At 39.3% G+C, this 13,759-nt stretch overlaps 1 protein-coding gene across 1 annotated transcript; it reads right to left on the bottom strand.

Annotated features, from left to right (window-relative positions):
• Positions 1 to 9,580: 9,580 nt before the first annotated feature.
• On the bottom strand, positions 9,581 to 13,018 carry LOC132887548 (extracellular calcium-sensing receptor-like). Its single transcript, XM_060923014.1, has 6 exons — positions 12,804 to 13,018; positions 12,389 to 12,680; positions 11,427 to 12,218; positions 11,055 to 11,282; positions 10,818 to 10,941; positions 9,581 to 10,488 (listed from the first exon to the last, which is right to left on the bottom strand). The coding sequence occupies exons 1-6, from the start codon at positions 13,016 to 13,018 to the stop codon at positions 9,581 to 9,583; spliced, it is 2,559 nt and encodes an 852-aa protein (XP_060778997.1).
• Between the last annotated feature and the right edge of the window lie 741 nt (positions 13,019 to 13,759).

Here is a 13,759-nt window from a genome sequence, read left to right as displayed (position 1 = left end):
AGGGTATGTGATTGGGTGCAGGAACACCAGACTCGGCTCCAAGTAGCTTTTGATAGGGCTAGAGAACGCCTTGCAGCTGTGGCGGAATATTGCAAGGACAAGCATGACTCCCGGGTGTGGGGCCCTGCGTTAAGGGTAGGGCAGTTGGTGTATGTGTGCGACCATGGGGTACGGGGCCGGAATAAAATCCAGGACCAGTGGAATCCTCTGGTACACACAGTTCTGCAGGCACCTTCAGAAGGTGGGGCTATGTACACTGTTGCCCCTTCTAATGACGTGAGTAAGCAGAAACAAGTGCATCGTAGTATGTTGAAAGGGTTATTGGGGCCTCATGCTGATGGCACTTCTCGGGGGTTGGTCCAGCAGGAAGAGCCATCTACTGCTGATCTAAGGGAGTTATTCAGTGAGGAAGATATCCTCCTGGGTGAACAAGCAGGTAGTGTTGGTCATCGCGCTACAGCCATGACAGACACGCCTCCAGACAATCCTCTGCAGGAGTTAGAGGGTCCAGGTACAAGTACTCAGGATACTCCATCTACATCGGCTGGGGAGCCACTGGCCATTCAGCCATTGGCGCCCTGCCTTGGTAGTAGCGAACAACCTCTGCGTCGCACCACTTGGGCCACAGCAGGTCAGCACTCCAATCTTTATCGATTACCATGTGGAGTAAAGACCAATAACCCTTGACTGGGTCCATGCTTTTATTTACGTTTGGGAAGAATGCGTGTATTGTTGGGCCGACGGTAAAAGAAGGGGGGGGGGTAGATTGTAGTGGTGTGTCAGTGCCTTTAAGCCTGGCAGCAGTCACACTGACTGACGTCATGACAGGCAACTTGGGATTGAGTTGCCAGGTGGGATATTTCCATAAAAGCAGGGAGCAGCGGCAGTCAGGTAAGCGAATTCAACTGCTTCACCTTGAGTTTGGCGTTGGCTTTAGAGTGTCTTGTTTGCGTACAGCATTTAGTTAGGTCTACATCTCGACCGTGAAGGGTAGAGCATTAAGAGTGTACCCACATCGGTTTGGCATTGTTGCCTGTTTGGGTGTATGTTTACCAAGTGATTGGGCAGAGTAATTGGGAAGTTGGCTGCGCTGTTGTGTGCCTGACCTGTAAACGAGCTACCGGCTACTCTATCTTGTGCTGCGGTTGAAAGTGCAACAAGAACTCTCCCTTTTGGTTCATGGTGGATCGCTGCTAAGACTGCAGGCAATTAGGGCTGCATTCCAGACACTGGCTGCTGTTTTGTCTCTACGGAGTTTTATTTGGAAGTGTGTATGTGTACTGTTGGTGTGTGAGTTTGTCTCTTCATCATGGTTCGGGTGTATGTAAGTGTGCTTTGTGAGTGCGTGTGAGGGCAGTGGGAACAGGGGCCCTGGGAAACAATGAATAGGTTACTGATTTATTTGTTACTGTTTTTTTGTCTCAACCTTTTGTTTCTTTTGCTAATTTATCTTATATTGTTTGTTTCCATTTTTCTTGGTAAGTGTTTCATTTGGTCCTGCGCTGCTGGTGGGGGTTTGTCCTCTAGGGCGGCCAGGGGTTTACATTTGTTTTCATATTTTTTTGCCTTGGCCAAGGTGTTTTGTTGTGCCCTTGGGGATGTATAATTTGTAGTGGTCTGTGTGTGGGTGTGTGTGTCATCACGCGTGGTTTGTAAATCTCCCATCTATTAGCCTGGTGGGTCCAGACATCGCCAAATCCTGGGGGCCATTTTGTTTATTAATTGTTATTTCTCCTCTTTTTAGGTAGGATCAGGGACATCCAGCAGGGGGCCCAAGCACTTGGTGGTGGGTATCTGTCTGTGTGTCTCACTGTCATTTGCGGAGTAGGGTCACTGGGTGTGCAGTGCTGTGTGCGTGTGGTCATTCTGACCCACTCCCTGCTCTGGTCTCCCTTTGGTAACCCCTCTCCTGTTGTTTGGTTTGTTTTGTTCGTTTGTTTTTTGTTAGTGACCTAGTGTTAATCAGGTATTACCCTTGTTACCAGCGTGTGAGTGAGGTGAATATGACCAGTATTTTAAAATAAATATTTTGTACAATTTGAAATAGAACACTGTCTCTGTTTCATCCTTGCACAAACCTGTGTGCCTGAATGCATGTGCTAAAGTGTATGAAATTTGGTTAAACTGAGAATTGTTGGTTTCTTATTACAGGTAATTTCCCATGTGGAGACTAGATCTCCCGTGGGTGGCGTAGTCGACAAAATTAGAACCACCTTTACTGCCACCTCTACATTATGTTGGAAAATGCAAGGTCTTCCCTGAAAGAGACGTCATCTGGATGGGAGCATATGTTGCGCTAGAACCTGGATATACCTTTCAGCATTGATGGTGTCTTTCCAGATGTGTAAGCTGCCCATGCCACATGCACTAATGCAACCCCATACCATCAGAGATGCAGGCTTCTGAACTGAGCGCTGATAACAACTTGGGTTGTCTTTTAGTCCGAACAACACGGCGTCCCTGATTTCCATAAAGAACTTCAAATTTTTATTTGTCTGACCACAGAACAGTTTTCCACTTTGCCACAGTCTATTTTAAATGATCCTTGGCCCAGAGAAGACGTCTGCGCTTTTGGATCATGTTTAGATACGGCTTCTTCTTTGAACTATAGAGTTTTAGTTGGCAACAGCGGCTGGCACAGTGAATTGTGTTCACAGATAATGTTCTCTGGAAATATTCCTGAGCCCATTTTGTGATTTCTAATACAGAAGCATGCCTATATGTGATGCAGTGCCGTCTAAGGGCCCAAAGATCACGGGCACCCAGTGTGGTTTTCCGGCCTTGACCCTTACGCACAGAGATTCTTCCAGATTCTCTGAATCTTTTGATGACATTATGCACTGTAGATGATATGTTCAAACTCTTTGCAATTTTACACTGTCGAAGTCCTTTCTGATATTGCTCCACTATTTGTAGGCACAGAATTAGGGGGATTGGTGATCCTCTTCCCATCTTTACTTCTGAGAGCTGCTGCCACTCCAAGATGCTCTTTTTATACCCAGTCATGTTAATGACCTATTGCCAATTGACCTAATGAATTGCAATTTGGTCCTCCAGCTGTTCCTTTTTTGTACCTTTAACTTTTCCAGCCTCTTATTGCCCCTGTCCCAACTTTTTTGAGATGTGTTGCTGTCATGAAATTTCAAATGAGCCAATATTTGGCATGAAATTTCAAAATGTCTCACTTTTGACATTTGATATGTTGTCTATGTTCTACTGTGAATACAATATCAGTTTTTGAGATTTGTAAATTATTGCATTCCGTTTTTATTTACAATTTGTACTTTGTCCCAACTTTTTTGGAATCGGGGTTGTACAGACTGAACTGGATAATAGCATAGTCTCATATTGTATATACAGTGTGGGGATAATATGTATTCAGACACTTGTGTTTTTGTTCCATCTATCCATCCATTATCTGTAGCCGCTTATCTTGTCCTACAGGGTCGCAGGCAACCTGGAGCCGATCCCAGCTAACGATGGGCGAGAGGCAGGGTACACCCTGAACAAATCGCCATGTCATCGCAGGGCTGAAACATAGACACAGACAATCGTTCACACTCAAATTCACACCTACAGTCAATTTAGAGCCACCAACTAGCCTAACCTGCATGCCTTTGGACTGTGGGGGAAACCGGAGCACCCGGAGGAAACCCACGCAGACACGGGGAGAGCATGCAAACTCCACACAGAAAGGCCCTCATCGGCCACTGGGCTCAAACCCAGGACCTTCTTGCTGTGAGGCAACAGTGCTATCCATTACACCACCATGCTGTCCTTATTCATTTATTCATTTAATTAATTTTTATCTCTCCCTGCACAACTTACAGACTAAAATGGATAATAGCATAGTCTCATACTGTATATATAATGTGGGGATAATACGTATTCAGACACTTGTATTTTTGTTATTTTATATAATTCCAGTTGACTGATTCGTGTCAAATTAACATACATTATATCCTTCAATTTTTGCTCATGAATATGAACATCAAAGTGTGTATTCATAAGCATGAACAAAGATATGTTAAAAACACAATTGATGTGCAGCAGTGTGTGTGGAGGGCAGGTGGAAGTATCTGGATACCACAAAGTAAGAGTATTTGTACTTTATAAGTTGTTGGTACTTACAGCTTTGAGATGTTCATGGTAATAAGTCATTAGCATTTTTGCAACACTATTGTTCAGTTTTGGCCCATTCCTCTTGGCAAATTATCTTAATTATTTGTCTTGTCTGTCATAAATAGTTTACTCCAGAAGCTCTAAACACTGCAGAAATATACAATTTGTGATAGAGCCACTGCTCCACATAACCTGCATAGACCATGCATGATGCACAGAACAGTATGCCACTGTTAGGGTCTTAGAAAAATAACCATATGATTAATTTTTAAAAATACTAACCTGTACAATCTTTGTGCATTTTTTAATGAGGATTTGATATTCTTATTCAAAGAGGCTGTTCAGAGCAAGTTTCTGTGAGAGCCCAAGTGTCTGCAATCATAACTCTGAAACTGTTCAGTTTAATCACCAAGTGTGTGGTCAGGTGTCTCAACTGAATCATCTGGTTTGTGGGTTCTCATCTCATCTCATGATCTCTCACCACTTTATCCTGTTCTACAGGGTCACAGGTAAGCTGGAACCTATTCCAACTGACTAAGGGCGAAAAGCAGGGTACACCCTGGACAAGTCGCCAGGTGGTTTGTGGGTTCTTGCAATTAATATATGGTGCTTGAAAGTTTGTGAACCCTTTCGAATTTTCTATATTTCTGCATAAATATGACCTAAAACATCATCATATTTTCACATAAGTCCTAAAAGTGGATAAAGAGAACCCAGTTAAACAAATGCAACAAAAATATTATGTGGTCATTTATTTATTGAGGAAATTATCCAATATTACATATCTGTGAGTGGCAAAAGTATGTGAACATCTAGGATTAGCAGTTAATTTGAAGGTGAAATTAGAGTCAGGTGTTTTCAGTCAATGGGATGACAATCAGGTGTGAGTGGGCACCCTGTTTTATTTAAAGAACAGGGATCAATCAAAGTCTGATCTTCACAACACATGTTTGTGGAAGTGTATCATGGCAGGAACAAAGGAGATTTCTGAGGACCTCAGAAAAAGCATTGTTGATGCTCATCAGGCTGGAAAAGGTTACAAAACCATCTCTAAAGAGTTTGGACTCCAACAATCCACAGTCAGACAGATTGTGTACAAATGGAGGAAATTCAAGACCATTGTTACCCTCCCCAGGAGTGGTTGACCAACAAAGATCACTCCAAGAGCAAGGTGTGTAATAGTCAACAAGGTCACAAAGGACCCCAGGGTAACTTCTAAGCAACTGAAGGCCTCTCTCACATTGGCTAATGCTCATGAATCCACCATCAGGAGAATACTGAACAACAATGGTGTGCATGGCAGGGTTGCAAGGAGATAGCCACTGCTCTCCAAAAAGAACATTGCTGTTTGTCTGCAGTTGGCTGAAGATCACTTGGACAAGCCAGAAGGCTATTGGAAAAAAGTTTTGTGGTTGGATGAGACCAAAATAGGATTTTTGGTTTAGATGAGAAATGTTATATTTGAAGAAAGGAAAAAAAAAAACTGCATTCCAGCATAAGAATCTTATCCCATCTGTGAAACATGGTGGTGGTCATATCATGGTTTTGGCATGTTTAGCTGAATCTGGGTCAGGATGGCTTGCCATCATTGATGGAACAATGAATTCTGAATTATACCAGCAAATTCTAAAGGAAAATGTCAGGACATCTGTCTATGAACAGAATCTCAAGAAAAGGTGGGTCATGCAGCAAGACAATGACGCTAAGCACACAAGTCGTTCTGCCAAAGAATTGTTAAAGAAGAATAAAGTTAATGTTTTGGAATGGCCAAGTCAAAGTCCTGACCTTAATCGAATCGTAATGTTGTAGAAGGACCTGAAGCGAGCAGTTCATGTGAGGAAACCCACCAACATCCCAGCGTTTAAGCTGTCCTGTACAGAGGAATGGGCTAAAATTCCTCCAGGCTGGTGTGCAGGACTGATCAACAGTTACTGGAAACGTTTAGTTGCAGTTATTGCTGCACAAGGGGGTCACGCCAGATACTGAAAGCAAAGGTTCACATACTTTTGCCACTCACAGATATGTAATATTGGATCATTTTTCTCAATAAAGAAATGACGAAGTATAATATTTTTGTCTCATTTGTTTAACTGGGTTCTCTTTATCTACTTTTAGGACTTGTGTGAAAATCTGATGATGTTTTAGGTCATATTTATGCAGAAATATAGAAAATCCTAAAGGGTTCACAAACTTTCAAGCATCACATACGTATGATCTAAAATATTACCAGATTTTCAAACAAGTCCTAAAAGTAGATAAAGAGAATCCAGTTAAACAAATGAGACAAAAATATTACACTTGGTCATTTATTTATTGAGGAAAATGATCCAATATTACAGATCTGTGAGTGGCAAAAGTATATGAACCTTTGTTTTCAGTATCTGGTATGACCCCCATGTGCAGCAATAACTGCAACTAAATGTTTCCAGTAACTGTTGATCAGTCCTGCACACCAGCTTGGAGGAATTTTAGCCCATTTCTCCATACAGAACAGCTTCAACTCTGGGACGTTGGTGGGTTTCCTCACATGAACTGCTCACTTCAGGTCCTTCCACAACATTTTGATTGGATTGAGGTCAGGAGTTTGACTTGACCATTCCAAAAGAAAGAAAGAAAGAAAGAAAGAAAGAAAGAAAGAACAACTTTATTCCTCACACACTTGTGAAATTCCTCTCTGCATTTAACCCATCTGAAGCAGTGAACACACACATGCGCACACACACATGAGCAATGAGCACACACACATACCCAGAGCAGTGGGCAGCCATGCAAACATCGCCTGGGGAGCAGTTGGGAGATTTCTGAGGACATGAACTTTATTCTTCTTTAATGATTCTTTGGTAGAATGACTTGTATGGTTAGGGTCATTGTCTTGCTGCATGACCCACCTTCTCTTCAGATTCTGTTCATGGACAGATGTCCTGATATTATCCTTTAGAATTTGCTGGTATGATTCAGAATTCATTGTTCCATCAATTTAAAACAAGACATCCTAGCCCAAATACAGCAAAACAGGCCCAAACCATGATACTACCACCACCATTTTTCACAGAGGGGATAAGGCTCTTATGCTGGAATACAGTGTTTTCCTTTCTCCAAACATAACACTTCTCATTTAAATCAAAAGTTCTGTTTTGGTCTCATCCATCCACAAAATATTTTTCCAGTAGCCTTCTGGCTTGTCCACATGATCTTTCACAAACTTCAGACAAGCAGCAATGATCTTTTTGGAGAGCAGTGGCTTTCTCCTTGCAACCCTGCCATGCACAAGTTTTTAAGTTGTTCAGTGTTCTCCTGATGGTGGACTCATGAACATTAACATTAGCCAATGTGAGAGAGGCCTTCAGTTGCTTAGAAGTTACCCTGGGGTCCTTTGTGACCTTGATGACTATTACACACCTTGCTCTTGGAGTGATCTTTGTTGGTTGACCACTCCTGGGGAGGGTAACAATGGTCTTGAATTTCCTCCATTTGTACACAATCTGTCTGACTGTGGATTGGTGGAGTCCAAACTCTTTAGAGATGGCTTTGTAACCTTTTCCAGCCTGATGAGCATCAACAACGCTTTTTCTGAGGTCCTCAGAAATCTCTTTTGTTCGTGCCATGATTCACTTCCACAAACATGTGTTGTGAAGATCAGACTTTGATAGATTCCTGTTCTTTAAATAAAACAGGGTGCCCACTCACACCTGATTGTCATCCCATTGATTGAAAACACCTGACTCTAATTTCACCTTCAAATTAACTGCTAATCCTAGAGTTTCACATACTTTTGCCACTAACAGATGTGTAATATTGGATAATTTTCCTCAATAAATAAATGACCACATATAATTTTGTTTTATTTGTTTAACTGGGTTCTCTTTATCTAATTTTAGGACTTGTGTGAAAATCTGATGATGTTTTAGGTCATATTTATGCAGAAATATAGAAAATTCTAAAGGGTTCACAAACTTTCAAGCACCACTGTAAATCATTTAAATCTGTCTTTAATTCTGTAGTCTCCCAAGTTTTTAAAATTAGTTATCCTCTCATGTGTACTCGGCCTAATTCCCAGTAAACACAACTCAGTGAGACAGCTAACCAACCACACAGGCAGTCAAACAGCTGCTTGTAAGTACTACACTTTCTGGGAACCATGCTAAACATATAATTCGTGTGATTACTATGAAAAACTACTGTTAGAACACCCAGTGTAATCATTAAATTTTTAAGACCCTCATGAATAATAAAATATTTGACAAAATTGACTCATTCCTATTAACAACAGAATACTATTATCATTTTTAAAATATAAATAGCATGAGTCCAACCTTTTCTGGAGCTGACTTTCAGGGAAAAGGATAGGCCCTTAACTTTCATGTGACTGCTGGAGAAGCACTGTGTTCTTGCACATATATCTTCTATCGGAACATTAACTCCCCTCTGACCTCCCTTGTAAATACACTGCTAGTATTTTAAAAATGCTTTCAACTAAGTCATTTTAATCACTGATCTGTGGTGGGTTTCCCAAAAGCTTCTTAACGCTAAGAGCATCTTAACTAAGAGAGAAAGTGCTCATTGTGCTGCTCGCGCTACCATTCAACAATGATCTTTGTACTTTGATGCTTTTGGGAAACTCGGCACAGGATTGTTGGGCTAGAGTTAAACTAACCTTAGTCCAGTTTTCATTATTAATAAAAAGCTGCAAATAGTCAGGAGAAATTATGAGAACATAAGATGGGGAATACATGAAAAACTCCACCCAACCAACCAGGAACCCTTCAGTTGTGAAGAGGCAACTACTTGTGTTGCAATGATGCCTGGAACAACTCCCTTAGAATATCAATGCATGCCCGTTCACACTGAAAAAAGCTTAACCTTGGCTTGGTTTGCTTAGACCTGGTTCATGCATGCTACCTCTGCATGCCAGAACTTTGCTATGCATTGTTAATAGGGAAAAGCATTCATACAGCTTCCATAAGGATCACTGTACTGCATCCTGCTGTTTAGGCTGTCTTTTCTGTGTGAAATATGGACAGCTGTTGGAGACTGAATGTACAATTGGCTGTTCCTTAAATAACTAAATGACTATGGTACTACTGAGTCAAACCAAAACGTGGTTCACACAAATAGTTTAATCAATCCACTGAAATAAGAAGCTACATATTTCCATTCATTTCGTATCATGGTATGAGTGGTTTGTTGGATGGTATTGCTTTGTGAATAATTTCTGAGAATCTGTATACCATCATAATTGCCATTTCCACTGATTGAAAAGTTTAACAGAAATAGACACAAGATTAGAAAATATCAGCCATAACATTTGCAGACATCAGTACTGTATATTGTCCCATATTTTATTTCAATTATATTACAAAAAATATAAATGAAAAATTACCTTAAGTCAATTTTGAAATTAAGTGGATGATAAATGTCATATTTTTCCATATTATTTATGAATGTTTACACTATTAATTTATTCAACCGACACCTTTCCCATGATTTGCTTTTTAGTGTTTTTCTCTGGTTTCAAGATGATTATGTAACACTTTGGCAGAAAGATACAGAATAGTAAACCAAAGCTTGATGCTAAAATCGCAAATATTTCCACAGCTACAGTAAATTTTCCAGGTGAACTTACATAAGCTGGAATAAAAGTAATCCAAACTGCAGAGAACATTAGCATGCTGAATGTGATGAATTTAGCTTCATTAAAATTATCTGGAAGCTTCCTAGCCAGAAAAGCTAAAATAAAACATAAAAGTGCTAAAAACCCTATGTAACCCAGCACAGCCCAGAAACCTAAGTGTGAGCCCAAATTGCATTCAAGAATGATCTTTTCCTTATAGTGCTTTAGATTTTTGAAGGGGAAAGGAGGGGATATTGTCAACCAAAGCACACAAATAAGAACCTGGATAAGAGTGAAGACAAGAACACTGAGTCTCTGTTGTGGAAGCCCAAACCATTTCATGACATTGCTCCCTGGAAGTGTAGCCCTGAAGGCCATTAATACCACTATTGTTTTCCCCAGTACACAGGATATGCAGAGTACGAAGGTGATCCCAAATGCTGTGTGGCGCAGCATACAGGACCACTCAGAAGGCTGCCCAATAAAAGTAAGTGAACAAAGGAAACAGAGAGCCAGTGAGAAGAGCAGAAGGAAGCTGAGCTCAGAGTTGTTGGCTTTGACTATAGGTGTATTTTTATATTTAAAAAATATGATTGCTGTTAGTATTGTCATAAATGAACCAACAATAGAAACCACTGTTAGTAAAATTCCCATAGTTTCCTTATAGGACAAATATTCAATTTCCTTCTTTACACATTTATTCTTGATTGCATTTGACCAGTAATCTTGCTCGCATTGTTCACATTCAACTGAATCTGTCATAGAGTCAGAGACAAAAAGCACAGAACAAGTTAAAAAAAGATATATTGAAGAAATTATGAATTTCTTTAATATATAATAATGAATTCAGGACCTCACTGAAAATCATGCTATGTGACATGAGCTTTCTTGAATAAATATTTTTTTAAAAAATCATGCAGCAGAAATATGAAGGAAGATTCTTGCTATTACCACTTTAATCCAGGTTGACAGAATTGTCAAAATATTTTGTAGAATTTTACTGAGAGTAGTAAAATAATAATAATAATAATAATAATAATAATACTTTTGTATAATATTTTTCTTCTTTAGGAATATTCCACACCTGACATATTACTGATTTCTCCAGCAGCACATGGTATGCAGTCAAAACAGCAGATCGGCTTTCCTTTCTGCACAGCTTTCCTTGTGCCAGGGGGGCAACTATCACTACATACAGATTTTGGTACCTTGTTTAAGTAGAAAATGTGATTACTTGACCTAAAATATGATGTACATTATGAAGTCATTCTGTGAAAATTCATTTAATTGAGATGAATCAAATTTTTGTCCTTATACTCACTTGATTTCTATTTTTTGCCCAGACAATCGAGGCCATGTTTACTGCTAATCGATTCTGAGCAGGAACAGAGGAGTCATAAAGTCCAACAGTGACAAATTCATACTGATGTTCTTTAGTTTTTTGCCAGTTTATTATTTCATATTTTGCTGGGGGATCACCATTTTCATCAAAGTAAACATATTCACCTTCTTTTGTCTTAAAATGCACTTTTTTCAGGTGTTGTAGAAACTGATTAAATGAAGTTCATATTTTAGAAAAAAAATGGACATTTGAAAATATCAAATATTTTACCTGCTTATTTAAATACGTCCAGTTTGGTATATCAAAGTTGAAAGTCAGAATACCTATGCCTTAAAAATACTGTTAACTTACCGTGAAAGGATCAGGCTGCTTGTTTGTAGGGCATGTTTGTTTGCAGCCAAGAAGTTCATGGAGTGTATGGGCAATGGCATATACTGCCTTATACACATTACTGAAAATTGGCATCATGGACATATCAGTGAATGTGTTTTTCACATCAGACAGTTTTTCTTCACCTGTGCACACAGGTATATCTCCTGAATTATTCTGTCCTCTATATGCACAAGTAAACAAAGCCTCCCAGAATTTTGTAAAAATGGCACTGCCTACTGATTTCAGTGGTTTTACATCTAGAATGAAATCCTTCAGACCTGTTACTGTTGTTTTGGGAATAGCTAGCCCTATGGCTCCTTGCAATATATTGTATTTATCCAGTGTGGCTGCCACTGGATCAGCAATCCACCCCTCAGTTCCCACCCACTGATATCCAGTGATGTTGTATTCAAAAAATACATGAAGCAAAATCTCAAATTCCCTGGGAGTGACAAATCCTAGTATCACTCGAGATGTAGAGCTTTTGATTTGCTCAACGATTCTCAAGATTTTTTCTTGGGAATATGTTCGAAAAAATGGAAGTGAATATTCCAAGCATATACCCAGTTGTTCTGCAATTTTAATAAATGCAGCCATCCCACTGTTACCATAGTCATCATCTCTTCTTATTGCTCCTACCCAGGTCCAACCAAAGTGCTTGACCATCTCTGCAAGTGCTATGGTCTGGTAATAATCACTGGGAATAGTGCGCAGAAATGAGGGATATTTCCTTTTATCACTGAGACATTCACAGGTAGAATAGTAACTTATCTAAAATTAGATTCACATAGTTTTATCAGGAATTGCAGTTAGTCAGTATTTTGATCCTGTCATATGCCATTATGAGTTATAAATGAACTATCAAATGCCTTTCTGTCATCTCACCTTTAAAATAATATCTTACATAATCATAGTCAGAGTAAACATGCATAAATTCTTACTAAGGGGATGCTGAAAGGTCCAATACTCTTCGCTATAGCCATGGACACTGATGAATATGTCTCTCCTATTATGGCCTGTACCTGGGCTGGCTTTGTGCAGATCTGATCTAAAGTGGAGTTCTTATTTCCATTCACAAATGCCATCGCTACTTTAACTCCCTGTGCTGCAGAACCACAGGTATCATAGATTTTGTAGCCCAGTGAGACCCCAGGAAGTAAAGATGAACTGTTGTTGATTTCCTCTATTGCATAAATCAAGGTCTGTGAATACTGGAAGGCCCTGAATCCAATACTTGTTAAAAATTGGATAGAAACACATACGTTATTCTGTGAATAATTTAGTGCTATAATAAGAGTGAGTATTATGAGTAATTAATTCTAATACTGTATTTCACTTAAAATTTACACTACTTACCTCATGCACTTCATTGTTGGTGGCATAACTATATAAGACAAGTCTGTCTTCTCCCACGTAAAATGGAATGGGAAAATTCCTCCAACTAAGATATCACCATCCTTCCATAGTTGTGGGTATGCAGGCTCTCCATGCAGACTGCAAGCAGTTTCTTCTGCAGTATATGAATTGATAATGGCCATTACCACATGGAAGATGGTAAATATTGACTCCATCTAGCTATTCAGCTGTAGAGAAGGAAACAAAATTATAATATTAGGTCTGATCTCTCAGCAACTGAACAGAAAGAATTGATGGTACAGTATTTATGCATATGGGTCACAACCAAAGAAGGAGTGGCATTTCGCTTCTAAAAGGAATGGGCCTTTATTCTATTTTATCAGGTTTTATTTTTATGATTATTATTATTTTTCCATAGTAGTTATTTTGTCAGGGGTATACTTGACCTACCTGCATCTTATAATTCCATTATGTATATTTTGTACCAAAGAGAACCTTCTGAGAGATACAGTAAGGCACAGGATGTCCTATTGGTATTGGTATTTAGTTGTGTTATGTGGACTATGACCTTTTTTTATATCTTTTTGTTAACCCTTTGTTTTTATTGGCATTTCTCATATTCTTTATTCCAATATAATTATGCTTCCTTCATTAGGTACATGCTGATATTCTATATATCATTCTGTTGTACACACACACATCATAAATGCCAAGAATCACTGTAACTTAACACTTCCTACTTATTATTCATCTTAATAACTAGCTCAGTCTAAGCACTTGCCATAATCTGAAAAAGGTTTTTACTGGTTATTACAAAAGTGATTGATGGCTTATTTTTTCATTTACACAGTGCTGTGTACCCTGGCTAAGGTTTAGGGTTAAATGGATCCAGCAACTTTTTATCATCAAACAATAGAAAAGAGTAGGCAACCAACAACCAAAAAGATATTGATCAC

The sequence above is a fragment of the Neoarius graeffei genome, chromosome 6, assembly GCF_027579695.1.
Source record: "Neoarius graeffei isolate fNeoGra1 chromosome 6, fNeoGra1.pri, whole genome shotgun sequence".
In the NCBI taxonomy this organism is placed as follows: domain Eukaryota; kingdom Metazoa; phylum Chordata; class Actinopteri; order Siluriformes; family Ariidae; genus Neoarius; species Neoarius graeffei.
This window is presented reverse-complemented; position numbering and strand designations above follow the sequence as displayed.